Here is a 16,270-nt window from a genome sequence, read left to right as displayed (position 1 = left end):
GCCCCAAATAACTCTCACAGGCAAGTGGAATTTCACCTAAGCCTTGGAAGCACCTATGCAGATACTAAATGCATTGCTTCTCAGCCATGAGGAGACTGAAGAGATTATACCAGTGCAGATGCTTGAGTCCCAGCTTGGTCCCTTGTGCTGAATAACTCAGATTTGTTGGTCATTATGCCAGGCCCCCTGCATTGCTTAACACTGTGGTCTATTTACATAATCATTGTTTTGTCTGACACCCACCCTGCCTGCAGGGTATTGGTTTAATCCCCACTGGTTAGATTGAAGCTTGCTACTTTCGCACTCTTTTCTCCTCTCCACCCCCTACCTACCCATTTCCTTTTCCGGCCTGCCACTTGTGCTTCAGAAGGTATAAAGGAAGTTCTTTTCTGATCAATAGAGGCAGCATTGCATTGCGTTCCGCTCAGCCATGAGAGTTCCTTGTTCCTCTCCTACATCACTAGGTTGGCTCCGGTTGAGTTCTCTCCAACCCAGAGAGCACATGCCCGGGAAGAAACAGCCTCAGGCTAGCCCAGCGAGATTAAGAAAAGGGGACACAGACATCCCCCAGGCCCCTGGTGATATCTGTGGCAGAAAAGAACCTCAGAGTCAGAGAGCAAGGGGATACCAGGTTTATTCTGCACAAGATCTTAAGGCAACCTCAGCCATGGGCCACAGCTGAGGTCTGATTACCACATCCCCATGGATCTCATACTGCAGTTCCCTCCAGTCAAGGACAGTGGGACTGAAGATACTGCCAGAATAAACTGATCTGATGTCTTCTGGGGACAGCACAGAGTCCCACATGTTCACATCACCAGTGTCACCCACCAGAGACTGCTCCTTATCAAAGGCTCCACCATATGCATCCTGCTCTTGCCCTAGGATGATGCTGGCATCTGTCCCCACCTCATACCCCTTCTTCAGTCTCCTCCTCACCATAGGCTCTCCATCTACCCAGAGCTCAGCAATGCCTGAGTCAGAGTCCCAGGTGGAACACAGGTGCACAGGGCCAGGGTTGTTCTTGGGGAGTGAGAAGTATGCATCATCCCCACCCACAGACAGGCTGTACACCCTATTCTTATCCCTGTAGATCAGAATGTCATTGTTAGAATTATTGGTGGCATAGGAGAAGAGGCTATAGTCTCGGGTCAAGTCAGTGTAGAACCAAAGGCAGACTGTGAAGGCCATTAGGGGTTTCTGCAGCTGGGCAGTCAAGGTCACATAGGAGGTGTCCGTTTCCTCTGGAAACACGAAGGCCTTTTTGTACACATCTATGGGGTGAAAACAGAAATGTCAGCAGCAGAACTTGTGCACACTGAGCTGTCTTACCTGCCCTTATAGAAAGGAGGCTCAGAAGCCACCACTTCCCTATACTGTCTCACCTCCACAACTTACTCACTTCCCAGAGATGCCAGCTGGCTTCCACCTGGGAGCCCACACCACCTACCTGACTGGGAGAAGGCACCCGAAAGGCTGACAAGGACCAGCAAGCACAGCCACAGCTGCTCCATGGCTCCCCACAATCAGGTTGTCTCCTGGAGAGAATGTCTACAGAAGGCTGTTAGGAAGCTGAAATCCCTGGTACTAGTCACTTCCACTGTGACCTTATATCTGCAAGTGTCCAAGCCACCAGCCAATGGGTAAATGACCTTCCTAAACTGCCCCTCAAACACTCAAATCAAAGCTCTAAAAGCAAAGAAAACAAAAGATTGCAGAATGAGTGGTCGATGTGGGTTATATGCCAGGGACCAGGATGCCAGCTGGTGTCCCAACAGCTGTGTGTATGTCTTGAATGATTCACACTTAGGTATTAGGAGTGCATTCTAGGAAATACCAGCGAGAAAGGGGGGTGTGTGGTCGCATCCCAACAACAACCAGGAAGTCCCTCACAGAAGGAAACCCCAGAGGACTGGGACACATTGACGTAAATGTATAATTGGGCAACCAATTTAGATGTTGGCTGTAAACTTTCTACCATAACAGCAAAGGAAACTCATGACAGTATAGGAATAAAAGGCCCATAAGTTTGTTCTCACTTTGTAGTATTTTAATATTTCTATTTATTTATTATTGGATAAAGAGAAAAATTGAGAGGGGAGGGAGAGATAGAGAGGGAAAGAGACAGAGGGACACCTGCAACCCTACTTCACCACTGGTGAAGATTTTCCCCTTTAGGTGGGGACCAGAGGCTTGAACCCAGGTCCTTGCACACTGAAATGTATGCACTAAACCAGGTGTGTCACTGCATGTCCCCTTTGCATTTTACTTTAAAAGAAGTAAGTAGTTTAGAAAATGACTGTAAGGAAATGCCTTAAAACAGTCAGTGTTTTTCTCATGGTAAAGAGACTACGGGAAATTTTTCTTCACTAACATTTTGTGTGTATGTGTGTGTGTGCTCTAAAATGAAATGTGTACATGTGAGTGTGTGTGCTTGTGTGTGCATGTGTGTGTGTGTGTGTGTGTGTGTGTAGTTTTCAAAGTCTTGGGTGTTTTTGTGTATGCAAGTGTGTCTGTACAGATGGGATATATGTGCATGTATATGTGTGGATGAGAAACAAAAAAAAAAAAAAGAAATAAAGGTCACTAGTCCTTGAAGCTCCAAAAGCTGCTTTCTTATATGAACAGAAGCTGAGTGTGATGGTGGCCATTTGGCTTTGCTCCCAGAATCACTGAAGCAAGGGCACTATCAGTTAGCCAGTCTGTAATACATAACATATATTTAAAGTGTTTTGCACTATGCAAATCCTACATGAGAGACATCATAATTTCATGTAGCAAGGGTCCTGAGTCTCTCATCACTGCCTCACTACAAGTTTCCCATCATTACCAAAAAGAAATTGATGGTTGAGTTTATTTCTCAGTTAACTGAAAGAACCAGTTCACCTGTGTATGGCATGATCTATACACACAAGGAAGGGTTATTACCAATGGCAAAACATTTCTGGAAAGGTTTTTTTTTTTTTTAAATGATGTACAGCTAAATTTTCTTTTTAGCTTCCCTTTCCCAAACTTTTTTGAAACTTTTTTTAATTAGTGATTTAATAATTGTTTACAAAATTATAAGAGTACTGGGCATAGTTCCACACCTCACAGTTCTATGCCATCCCTGCAACCCCCCTCCCCTAGCATACCACCATAGTTTTTTCACAAAGCATTAGAGGCAGTTTGACTACTTTTTTTAGAGGTTCATATGTTTCAATTCTTTGTATTGTCCTTATAAATGAAACCATCTGATCATCTGGGAGGTGGTGTAGTGGATTAAGGTTTGGACTTTCAGCCATAAATGAAACCATCTGGTATTTGTCTTTCAGAGAAATGCAGGTCATTTTGTTAATAGATACAAATTATAGCAATGCACACAAACACACACACAAGAACACACACACAAAAAAATGAAGAATTAAACTCCTTGACTCTGAACCAGCACCACCACCACCCACACTTTTTAAATGCAGAGCTGAAGATGGAAGGTAACATAATCGTTATGCAAAAAAAAAAAAAAAAGCAAACACAAGTCGAACCTGAAATGGAATTGGAGTATTACACCAAAGTAAAAGACTCTGGGGTGGGTAGGTGGGTGGGGAAAAAAAAAAAGCATTAATGCCTGAGGCACCTTGATTTTAAGTTCAAAGCAAGGCACTACCAGAAGTCAGAGCTCCAATTAAAATAATAATAATAAAATTAAATGGGAGGAAGGGAGAGAGGGAGGAAGGATGGAAGGAAAGAAGGAGGGAAGGAAAAAACAGTCAAAGAATAAATGAACTCAAGGCCTTTTGCTTAGAGGATACCACGGAACTGTCTCATGGACCCAGTTTTTCCACCATCTCTTTTTTCTTCACTTTTTATTGTGAGGTTAATAATTTATACTACAGTTGTTGGCACATGGGTACAACTTCTTATCTCACCAAGATAGGTGTCTGCAAAACACCCCCAACTTAGGTCCATCACCATGTACCAGGACCAAAAATTCGCCCCCCCCCCTTCCCCTAATTCTCTTTCTGCCCTCTTTTCTCAGAGTTCTTTGCTTTGGTGCTATACACCACTAGTCCAAATTTTACTTCGTGTTTCCCCTTTCTTATCTTGTCTCTTGAATTCTTTCCATGAGTGAGATAATCCCACATTCATCGTTCTCTTTCTGGCTTATCATCTTATTTTTAAAATATAAGATTGACTGAAAGGAATTGCTTAAAACCTTTTTTCCTTCTAATTCTAACATTTTGCCCAATAAAATATATTAATATGATTTGTACAGAAAGAAATTCAGAAGCAATGAAAAAAATTGGGATGCAGAAGGAAGGGATGAGTTCTCTATATTCGAGATGTCTTCTTGTTCACATTGGACCTCTCAGTAAGTCAGTGGGAGGCAGTGTCCATGTGATGGGGACTCTTGGGGAGAGAGAGTGATTCTGGGAGCCATCACTTTATAAGAAGTGTGTCCACACAGGTATTCTGAACAAGGCTCAACAGAGCGCTGAGCCGTGGACAAAAGAAAGAGAAAGGGAAGAGGCAAAACAGGAGGAGCTTGTGTAGCCACTTTATTCCCTTGCTATGCACACTGGACAGTTGTGTCACCCTCTGCTAGGGATGGAGGTGATAATCAGCCAGCCTTTCCCCTTCTGTGTCTCTCAGATGTTCCTATCCTCTACAGCATGTTGTTGGTATTCTGGCTGCAGTCAGTCTTTGAGAAACCCAGCAGCATAAAGTGAAGCTGCCAGTTTTGTACCAAGTGTCCGAGGCGTACCAGTGAGTCCGATAGAAGCAAGTCCAAAGCAGATATCCACCGAAGAATTGCCAGGGGGTGAATTGTTGTACGTCTGTCCCGATGGGAATGTCAGCCATCAGAATTCCGCTTTTCTGTAGAGAACTTGACAGCTGCAATTTACTTACTATGAAACAAAACTTGTAGCAGGTTAGAAGTTTACCACAATTGATAACTCTGTTACAGTTGTTAGTATAGCCATAGCGCAATCTAACGTTTTTAACTGAGAAGGAATTTGAGAGTTTTACATATCAACAGCATCTTTTTAACCTTTTGTTACACCCATTCAAGATGGAGACACACCCTAGGTGTGCAAGTTTTTTTTTAGACTAACTTAGTTAAAATATATTGATTTTTAACTAATTTTTAACTCAGACTTTAAATGTAAGTTAATTTTACCTTTATGAGAACTATGTTGAAAACCTTTGTCATTTAACTCTGTCTGGTAAGAATATAGCCTTAAAGTTACATTTTTAACCTTAAAGTTAATGTCACCAAACTTTAAACACACACGTAAAGATGGTCTTTAATACACAAGGAGAGAAACCTTTGTTATGAAGACATGTCATTTTAAACACGAATTTAGATCTGTACTGTCTTAGTTGTTGGGGGGGGGGGGGGTCACCATCCAGAGGTGGCCTCCTGCGCAGCTCCACTTGTAGGAATTGTAGGTTGCGATCTCTGCACGAATCTCTGCATATTATAGCTCGTCTGCCTTCAGACCCAAGCTGGAAATCTCGGCCAGGGGGCCCAGTTTCGGTAGGGAGCTCGAGGTCTCCGGGTGGTCTAGGATCTGTCCAGACTTCATAGCAGGAGGGCGGGTGAGCCAGCCGTGCAGAAGGCGCGGGCCGAGGTGCCCCAGGGGGGTAGCCATGATGGGCTGCCATGTCTGCTGCCCTGTTCCCAGCGGCCTAGCAGTGTGGGGGGAGCCCACTCCCAATGTCCCGCACCATGAGGTGGAAAGCCAGCTCATGCAGGCTGGCGTTGGGCTCTTGCAGGCTGGCGTTGGGCGGAAACCACAGAGTGGTCCAGAGATAAATGTTCCAGAAACAGAGAAACAGTCTCGTGAAGAAAGGGCAGAGGCCTTTGGAGATCTCTTCACAAGCAGAAGAGAAGGCCATAGTGCATAGGTAGCCAAATTGTCACTTATCTGAGAGATGCGCAGGTCAGGTCCACGTGGGCACCATTTGTTGTTAAGGTTGGGGGGCTCCAGCTGGCCGGGCTAGCTTCGCGGCGGCAGACAGAGACGACCAGAGACACACGTCTGGGCAGAGAAGCTTTATTCACAAGCGGGCAAACATGTGCTCTCCTGTCTTTCTCCTCTGGCGGCAGAGAGAGACCCTTAAACTAACCACCACACAGATCTCTCCAGCATCCTTCTCTTTACGCAGCCGCGCCAAGAACTCTCCAACTACTTAGCATAGGGGACGGGGAGAAAGAGGGCCCGTGAAACTAGCAAGGGCCAAACCAATATGAAATATACCAACAGCATATGACACCCCCATGAAGGCACCCCAGGAGCTCAGCTGCTCCAAACATCCTGCAGAGAAGGAAAACCACATAAGAAAACAGAATGCTAGTCATTAGGGTGCTATGACTCTGACTTAAGTAGATGGAGGGGGACACCTTCCTTCTCTTAGAATTCAAAACTCATACACAGAGTTTGGAATGCTCCCAATTCAATTTAAAGACATACCATGGGGGAAAAGAGAAAATGGGGGATGGTGTTGGTGAGGAAAGTCCATAACCCATGGGGACACAGGGAACTGTGCAAGGCCGCCTTGGCCCAGGGCAGGGCCCCCCAGATCCCTCCTGGGGATGAGGAGGAGGAGATGAGAATGACAATAACAACAACAACATAATTAAGAACATTGATAACAACAAGGACACAACAACATAATTAAGTTTGTGTGATTAGCTTCTTATCCTGAGGAGGTGCTTGTAGTAGTGGGTCACACATCTGTGTGAAAGAACAGAATGGATGGGTAGTGCCTAGTGAGTCTTTAGGGGAAGCACCAGAGAGAGGCTATAAAGGGGAGGGAAACTGAGGCACAGTGTTCCAGAACCTTCTTCAGAGATATGCACAATGAAGTGATAGGATGGGCATGTCCCCTGGGGTGTGTCTTCTGGGTTTTCAGTGATGGTCTTGAGGACATGATGGGCAAAGAGCTTGTAAAGTGCAGGTTCCTGGCTGTGCCTGTATCAACAAATCCACACATATGACTCAGGAGACTCTGTAGCCATGGCCCACATTCATTAGATTCCCACACAGCTCATAGGAGAGACCTGAGCCAGGGGTTGAGTTTCCCATTGAAAAGCCTAAGGGGCCCACTTACCCACTGGCTGGTCCTAGAAAGTGAAGGGTTACAGAAGAGAGGGCAGAGGAGAGGCAGGGGAGGCGTTTGGGTGAGGGGGCCCACCGAAGCCTGAGGTGGGTTATCTGACAACAAGGCTTCTCAATATCAAAACTGCCCTCCCCTCCCTTTCCCGGAATGCTGAGCATCCCAAGTGTGTGCTTATCTGGATTGGGGGGTGAGGTTGATGTTACTACTTGAAGGACCTGAATCCTTCACTTCTTTGTCCACTCTTTCCATTAAGCCCCTCAAACATGTGTATATGGGGGGGGGGGGCGCAGAAGGAAAAGTGAAAAGTGGAAGAAGGCAGGTTTCCTACCCCATCTCTTTGTCAGCTGGAACCCCAAGCCCCTTGGAGGGCAGAGGCTTGTGCTCTGGGCCCTGGATTGTCTGCAAAGGTGGAAGCACAACACTTCTAATTGGAGTCCATTTGAGATTTGTGACCTCAACATTCCTGCCTGACATGGGGTGATCTTAGTGCCTGATCTGCCCACTTCCCAGGGTCCCATACCTGCATGCTTATACCAAGGGCTCACACCTGACTCCTGAAGTAATAATTACTCCCAACCCCCAAAAGGAGCCACCAGCACCAGGGCTTCAGCCACTCATCCCAACCCCCTACTGGTCTCTGAATCATTCCAGTGTCTCATTGAGGGCTGGGTCATTGTCCTGTACCTCCCAAATTTCATTTCATTGACAGAAGCAATTCTCCTGGCCCTCTGTGAGAAAAAGGAATGTCCATTGTCTATGATACCCAAGCTTTTGGTCTAGTTCATTTTTCCCCAAAAAAAAAAAGTCTGGTCAGTAATGTCCACATTGGGCATTATTCACCACTTGGAACTTGCCTCCTGGGAAAACTGGACATGTGGCCCCTGCTGGACAGGGTGCCAGCTTATGACAAGGCTTTGTGAACCTCCAGTGGAAGTGGCCTCCATGGACAACCAGTCTGACACTTCAGTTACTGTTACAAAGAGTGAGAACCAGCTCACCCCAACCAAGCAGATGTCATCCAACATGTGAATGCATTGTGTGTAACATCTCCATACAGTCCAATTCATCCATTACCTTGAGATCCATTCTGCGGTAAGATGATAAAGTATCTCCCCGTGTGCCAAATTGCTTAAATGTAAACATTTTAGGAATGCTTGATGGGAGATTTCTTTAATGTTCACTAAATGCAAATGCTAGCAGCAGAAATCTTCCTGCCTTAAACTATTAGAGCCGCAGACTGTCCAGCAGATCAGAGCAAGGTAGTAGTAATTGAATTCGGAGGAAAATACAAGCTCAGTGCACTTCCCTGGGGAGTTGGGAAGGTCTTCTCTAATGAAGACATATCTCCTGCCTGGACTCTAACTAGAAAAGAGCACCAACTCTCTTCTCTGCTTAGCAGAATGTCAGGGCAGTTGGGGCTGCCCTAATTGGATGGCAGGAACATTAACACTTATAATTTCTGCCCCAGAATGTATCTTTAAGTTTCTCTGCTTTCAGGCAGGTGTCAAAAGTCCGTGGCATGATCAATATTCATAAATCACTACCACCAAGATGCGCCATTCATCCTCCTGATACTTTCAGGCACTTAGTTTTTAGCAAATCTGACCCTGTAACTCTTATTGAGCCAGAAAGATCCAACCCAGGGTCCTCCAATGCTGGTTAAGAGTGTGAAATGAAACAGCCTTTTAAGTGGGTAACTGCTTTGGACAACTCACATATGCCAGACTCTATTCAAAGCCATCTCTGCATAAGACCACATATCACTCTTCTAACAGCTCCTTGAGCTAATCACCGCTATTTCTTCCCCCACCTTGCTGATGAGACTGACCAGGACAGAAAGTTATTGTTGCCCAAGTTCACACGGAGTGAAGCTTAGTAGTCAGGATGTGACCTGGGCAGCCTGATTCCAAGACCTCAGTGCTGAATTAGCTAGCAAGTGCCCTCTCTAAAAGAACACTGTATGTACATGAAGTCCTATAACCACAACTCATGTGATCTCTAAGTACCAAAGTCTGCAGCCACAGCCCTCCAGGCTTTTCTGCAAAGTACCTGGCACCTTGGAGCATAGCACGGCCAGCACTGAAGCTGAGCACATCCCTGGATCTGCAGGCTTTGGGATTTGTTCTTTTTGCATTGGAGTCAATTAGTTGCACAGCTGGCCCACACAAGTGCTGAGTTTCAGAGGGGTGACCCAATGTGTCAGCATCATGGACACATGACTCAGGACAGGAAGTGATTTGATCTGGGTCCACATGGAGTCAGAGAGACACAGCTCCAGATCAACTATGGAACACAAAAAACAACTCAAACTCACTCAAGTGCACAGGGCTTTATTAGCTCATGGACTTGAGGAACAGGGTGTGTATCCAGGCAGGGCAAGCTGACTCAGAGGTTCACAAAGGTGCAGACAGAGCTGCTGCTCTCCCCCACCTCCACCCCCAGATCTGCAGTCCAGCCTAGTATCTTTCTTGGTCTTCCTAGGGTGTTTGGACGGAAGATAAGACAATGAACCCCCTACCTTTTAGATGGGAACTCAGCAGAAAAGACCCTCCTTGCTCCCCAAGTCCATAAATCCCTCCCTTGGGATGGCTCTGATGAGTGCCAATGAAACACGTAACCCCAGACACCTGATACAGGGCAACTGGATCTGGTTCCCAAGCTTGGAGTCCAGGTAGTTAGAGTGTGAGGTAAAAATTGTTTCACAAAACAACCATAAAATGAAGACATAGCTGTGAGCAGAGAAAACACAGCCCCACCAGCCCCTGGCTGTGATGTCACTGTTAGTGTGGACACACCAGCATGCCCAGGAAAGAAACCCAGACTTCCTGGTGGGCTCCATTAGTGACCCTCAAGGGAGCTGTGAGAAAGGATCCCCATCTCAGAAGACCTGGCCCAGGGGCCTCTGAAATAGAGACCCCTGCCTTCTGGGCTACTGGAAAAAAATGCAGGTAGAAGAACACACTCCTCTCTCAGCACAAAGGCAGCATGATGTTGTGACATTTGGAGGTAAAAAAAAAAAAAAAAAAAAAAAACCTTTTCATCTAAGTGAGGGCAAGGGATTATCTCAAAGATGCTTTTAAACTTAAATAATAATGATAAAGTGAAAGCCAAAATAGCTACAGCTCTGAAGGTTCTAGAAAAGCTTCTCAGTATAGTTCAACATCTCCCAAGCCATATACTTGCATTCTTTCTCTGGAATGAGGAGAGTGGCATGGAGTGGAGGACAAAGGGCTGTGTCTACCAGAAGGGGATGGGAAGCTTATGCCTAAAGAGCCTGGTGTCACTGCAGGGCAAACTCACTCAAGGATCATAACATCAACACAGGCCACAGCTGGGTCCTGATAACCACCACCCCATGGAGCTCATACTGAAGTAAGCTCACCAGTCCAGGATGTTGGAAGCTCCACCAGTCCAGGATGATGGAACTGGCTCATTCTCTGTGTCACATCCAATGGGGCCGAGAGGCTTCAATCTGAAGCCAGAAAGTCTCTGGCTTTACTTATTTGAGTGGGGAGAGAGGCAGACACTCCCTGAGGATGGGCTACATTTTGTAGTAACTTGATTCACTGGGCAAGAGGGGTCAGGATGAAGCTAGCCTTATATGCCATGGCTTGGGGTGAAAGTTCAAGCCTGACAGAGAACAGGGGTCAGCTACCGGCCCCATGGGCACTGGCTGTGCCAGCACAGTCCAGGGTGCCAGCTGCCTCGGCTCACCCAGGCAGACAAAGGTGACTGACACCTGCTTCTCCAAGGTTTCTTCAGAAACAAAAGGACAATTTGAAACCAGAATCCCCATTAATATGATGTGTTCCCCTTGCCAGACTTAAATAACAGCTCTTTAACAGACTACCCATAAACTTAGCAAACAAATTCACCTACCCCTAGAAAGTTGGGAGTTAACCAACCAGCTACTAAAGTCCTCCAACAAATAATGTGATACATTATTTGAAATTTTAGGAACGTTCCTTAGACTCAAAGCCAAGGCCAGAAGCCCTCCGTCAACTGCTGCATTGTCTTAACCAACCTAGCAAAGCTAGAAAAAGGTGTTCTGGTCAGGGGGAAACTAAAGTAGGATGATTGGGCTGGCAAAATCGCTCTCTTGAATGGTGCACTGCTTTGCTATGTGTATGACCCAAGTTCGAGCCCAGCCCCTGATGCATTCAAGGTGCTATGATCTTTTTCACTCTATGCCTCTGCTTCTCTCCCTCTCTGTCTCTGTGATGTGAAAAAAAAAAAGGAAAGAATAGAATAGGATGATTAATGCATGTGGTTGTCCAGACTGAATATCCTAGAAAATCCACCCAGTCGTTAGAATCAATAGAAGTTCAAGTTCAACGCATGCTCATATAAGATAACCATAGAATAGATCCAACCTGCTCCTTTCCTAAGGCAAGAATCAATCAGAAAGTATACTTCTCTGAAATTCTTGTTTTTTAAAGATTTTATTTATTTATTTATTAATGAGAAAGACAGGAGGAGAGAGAGAAAGAACCAGACATCACTCTGGTACATGCATGTGCTGCCAGGGATTGAACTCAGGACCACATGCCTGAGAGTCCAGTGCCTTATCCACTGCGCCACCTCCAGGACCACTGCTCTGACATTCTGAAAGAATGATATTGTGTTTTCCAGGATAAAAATGGATAGAACTGAAGGTGGTTATGCTAAGTGGAGTAAGTATGGCGGTTACAGAGATAATGCTCCTCATCAGTTTCTGTGTTCCACTATCTATGTTCCTACCCTACAGTGATTCTTCCAGGAATGGGAACTATAAAAGCACCTTCCCAGACATGGACAAGAAGCTGCTTTTCAGGAATCCAAACTGTACATCAGCTGGGAGATGTGGCAAGGAAGCATCAGGGCCAAAAAGAATTACAAAAAAAAAAACCAAACCTTCATCCATTTGAGTGTCTCAAAGCCCTTAACACTCCATCCCTGCCTCCCAGTGAAATACAGTCTTGCATTCCTAAATTTCATAACTATTACCTAGCCTTGACATGCAAAAGAAAAGAACATTCTTGATTAATTATTAACTACCTCAAGTAGCAGTGTTAGTAACCTTACTCAGTAACTTCAGACTCCCCTTTTATTCCTATAAGCTCTCACAAAAGCACAGATTAATAGAATCCTCCACCTTTCTTTGTTCTTTCTGGAGAGTCTGGATACCCAAGATGAGGATCAGTGGGCTGATTCCTCACATGGGAAGATTCAGAGACACCAAAGGATTGCGAGCTAGTGCCTGGCAGGCTAACTCAGAGCAAGAATGATCTGAGAACAGCCAGAAAGACTACACTGTCTCAGAACTAGAGGGGAAAACTTAAATGATACATGAAGATCTTACTGGCTACGCTGCTCCTCCTGGGAGAGGAGTTACTGGTCAGATAACCATGATCAGCCAAGACACTGCCCCTGGCTTAAACACAGCATTTAAGTGATTGATACTGAGAACCAACTTTTAAATGCTCAAGAGTTGAAAGTCCATAGGAAACATGGCCTTCTGGGACAATCAACTCCTAGAAAGCCTGAGCCCTATCCCCCAACCCCCAGCCCCAGGCTAGACTGCAAATGCCCCAGAGAAACAAGGAGTAGGAATTTTCTGTGAAGTCATTGTGTTGTTGGAGCTGGGGTGGTAGTGCAAGACTTTAGAGTGGTCTGCCCCCAATTATCTGTGGTCCCAATTCTCCCGTAAGCCCTACTATTCTTAGCACACAATTATGCAAACCCTGAGGGTTTTCAGGGAATGCATTAGAGTTAAAGAAATGCCTGCATTTCAAAAAAAGTTGCATCTTAAAACAATGTCGAATAAAATAGGGAAGTTGAAAAGCTACTTAGATTTAACTCTCATTCCTGGCTTTCAGATTTCAAAACAATAGCATATAATGTACAAAAATGTCTCTGTACCTACTAGGTGCCAGTTGCCTCCCTGAAAGAGGAGAATGTGGCTAGAGGGCAGGAATTTTCCAGAAGGCTACTCTTATCACAAGGAGGAAATCAGCAATGTGAGTAAATAGTTCATAGCAAATGCCTCCACATTTGTTCTTTTAATCCACAGGGCTCAACCACATACCTATAACCAAACCAAAATGTGGGATTGGTGGCTGGGGAGAATAACATAATGGTTACACAAAAAGACTTCCATGGGAGTCAGGCGGGTGGTAGCCTGGTGGGTTAAGCGCACGTGGCGCCAAGCTCAAGGACAGGCTTAAGGATCCCGGTTGAACACCCAGCTCCCCACCTGCAGGGGAGTCGCTTCACAGGTGGTGAAGCAGGTCTGCAAGTGTCTATCTTTCTCCCCCCCCTCTGTCTTCCCCTCCTCTCTCCATTTCATTCTATCCTATCCAACAATGACAACATCAATAACAACAACAGTAATAACTACAACAACAATAAAAAGCAAAGGCAACAAAAGGGAAAATAAATAAATATAATTTAAAATTTTTTAAAAAAGACTTTCATGTGGTCCAGGAGGTGGCACAGTGGACTCTCTCAAACATGGAGTTCAATCCCCAACAGCACATGTACCAGACTGATAACTGTTTTTTTTCTCTCCTCCTTCTCTCTTTCTCATTAATTAATAAAATTTTTTTAAAGAAAGGCTTTCTTGCCTACGACACCAAAGGTCCCAGGTTCAATCCCCAGAACTACCATAAGCCAAAGCTGAGCAATGCTCTGACTTAAAAAATAATAATTGATAATTTTTTTAAAGTGCAGTCCTCAGAGTCTTTAAGAAAGTATTTCTGAGTCCTCAGTCAATAAAAATTTTGTTTCAAAAGCTGTGAAATGGGCAGGAGGTAGATAATATAATGGTTATACAAAGAGACTCCCATGTCTGAGGCTCCAAAGTCCCAGGTTCAATTCCTCACAGCACCATAAGCCAGAGTTGAGCAGTACTCTGGAAAAAAAGTAATAATAATTAAAAACATCCAGATCAGAAGCTGTGAAATGGATAAGAAAAATAGGTTAAAGACTTGGGGAGCAGTATAATGGTAATCCAGGTTCAGTTCCCAACATCATGAGAAGGCAGAGCTTAGCAGAGCTCTGCAAAAAAAAGATAAACAAGTTAACTATGGCAAAATCATCTGATAGCTACACACACATCTAGTAACACTCCCTGCTCTCCCCAATCCAAATTACTTCTTCTTAAAATTTTTATTTTATTTTAATGAGAGAGAGAGATACCTGAGCACTATTCAGCTCTGGCTTATGGTGATGCTAGGAGATTCAACCTGGGGCCTCAGAGCCTTCATTTAAAAAGTCTTTTACATAACCATTATGCTCCCTCCCCAGCCCTCTTTATTTTTTATTTTACTTATTTGTTGGATAGAGATAGAAATCAATAGGGAAGGGGGAGAAAAAGAGGTACCTGCAGCACTGCCTCCTTGCTCATGAAGAGTTCCCCCTACAGGTGGGGACCTGGGGCTTGAACCCAGGTTCATTTTGTGTGGTAACATGCATGCCCTACCAGGTACAACACTGCCTGACTCCCAGATTATCTAATCTGATCACCCAAATGTTACTGAATGCCAGGGTTCAGTGCTGAACACTTGAAAGCCAATAGTCAAGAGATGAGTATTGGTGAAAGGAAAGCAGGCTTATTATCAGATGTTAGCTATCTGAGAATATGGCAGGCTCCTATCTCCAAAAGTCATTATGCTCTCAATATGGAGTCTGAGGGTTATATAGGGATAGAAATGGCGTGGGGAGGGAGTTGGGCGGGAGTTGTATGGTAGCGCAGTGGGTTAAGCACATGTGGCGCGAAGTGCAAGGACTGGCTTAAGGATCGCGGTTAGAGGCCCGGCTCCCCACCTGCAGGGGAGTCCCTTCACAGGTGGTGAAGCAGGTCTGCAAGTGTCTATCTTTCTCTCCCCCTCTCTTTCTTCCCTTCCTCTCTCCATTTCTTTCTGTCCTAACAACGGCGACATCAACAACAATAATAACTACAACAATTTTAAAAAAAGGGCAACAAAATGGAAAATAAATATTTGTAAAAAGTTAAAAAATGTTCAAGAAGAAGACGAAGACATGGCGGTGGGGCCTGGAAAAAGGGTCAGGTGCTAATGATGACTAAGGTGTCCAATTGCCAGGATACCCCTCTGGAACTAGTGGCCTTTATGTTCAGTCCAACCTGATAAATTTTTAAAAATAAATAAATTCAAGGTAATATTGTACAAGGCTGGCATCTTAAAATCTTCATGCTGGGTATCAGAAAACTTCCTCAAGGACATTTCTTGTCTGCTGTCTGTTTTCTGTTTAGTACTGGTCCCTGGTTGACCACACACACAAAGACACAGTGAAAACATGCTTCTAGTAACTATTTCTAGATTGAAATAACATGGGTAAGTCATAAGGAAGGCTGCTGTGGAAAAGCAGAGATAGCGGGGAAAGCCCAAAGTGAAGGCCATTAAAGCAGCAAACAAAACCAGAGAACCAAATATTTGGAAAAGGAGAAACTTTATTTACTCTGGTGGGCTTGGTGTTGAATCTCTCTGAGAAGAGCACGAGCCCCTGGCCTTTGTTCTCTGAGGTATTTATACCTATAGGACAGGTCTCTAAGTTACTTGGCACAATTTCACTGGTGCATAGCAAGCAGGAAGTAGAGAAATAGATTATTAGCAGTTGGCTCTTATGGTTACATATATAGTTACTCATGTCTTTGCATGCCTTCTCGTATAAGGCAGTGGCATATCCTTTGCCTACATATAGCCTGGCCTTTCTTTAGCTATTTCAGCCATAGCTAGTGCAAAAATAAGATGGATTAGGTGAAGACTGTGGATGAAGATTAAAAGAATCATTTTAGTTGAGATAAGCCAGAAATAAAAGGATGAATGGGTGAGTTGGGCGGTAGGGCAGCAGATTAAGTGCATGTGGCACAAAGCAGCAAGGACTGGCATAAGGATCCTGGTTCGAGGCCCCGGCTCCCCACCTGCAGGGGAGTCGCTTTACAGGCGATAAAGCAGGTCTGCAGGTGTCTATCTTTCTCTCCCCCTCTCTATCTTCCCCCTCCTTTCTCCATTTCTCTCTGTTCTATCCGACAACAACAATAACTACAACAATAAAACAAAGGCAACAAAGGGAATAAATAAATATTTAAAAAGAGAGAGAGAGAGAAGGGGGCAGAGCCAAGATGGCAACTGGAAGGTAGCTGCACCAGTATGAACTCTGA

At 44.8% G+C, this 16,270-nt stretch overlaps 1 protein-coding gene across 1 annotated transcript; it reads right to left on the bottom strand.

Moving 5' to 3' along the window:
- Positions 1-616: 616 nt before the first annotated feature.
- On the bottom strand, positions 617-1,600 carry CRP (C-reactive protein). Its single transcript, XM_007530601.3, has 2 exons — positions 1,451-1,600; positions 617-1,274 (listed from the first exon to the last, which is right to left on the bottom strand). Exons 1-2 carry the CDS (start codon positions 1,512-1,514, stop codon positions 634-636), a joined length of 705 nt encoding a protein of 234 aa, XP_007530663.1. The 5' UTR covers positions 1,515-1,600; the 3' UTR covers positions 617-633.
- Between the last annotated feature and the right edge of the window lie 14,670 nt (positions 1,601-16,270).

This window comes from Erinaceus europaeus, chromosome 9 (assembly GCF_950295315.1).
Source record: "Erinaceus europaeus chromosome 9, mEriEur2.1, whole genome shotgun sequence".
In the NCBI taxonomy this organism is placed as follows: domain Eukaryota; kingdom Metazoa; phylum Chordata; class Mammalia; order Eulipotyphla; family Erinaceidae; genus Erinaceus; species Erinaceus europaeus.
Note: the sequence above shows the minus strand (reverse complement) of the source record. Positions and strands in the feature narration are given on the sequence as shown.

Bases quoted from the DNA above. Each gene is read 5' to 3' on its own strand.
- CRP (XM_007530601.3), bottom strand. From the start codon at position 1,514: ATGGAGCAGCTGTGGCTGTGCTTGCTGGTCCTTGTCAGCCTTTCGGGT. The intron at 1,275-1,450 runs GTAGGTGGTGTG...TTCACCCCATAG, and splicing joins GGGTGCCTTCTCCCAGTCAG to ATGTGTACAAAAAGGCCTTC.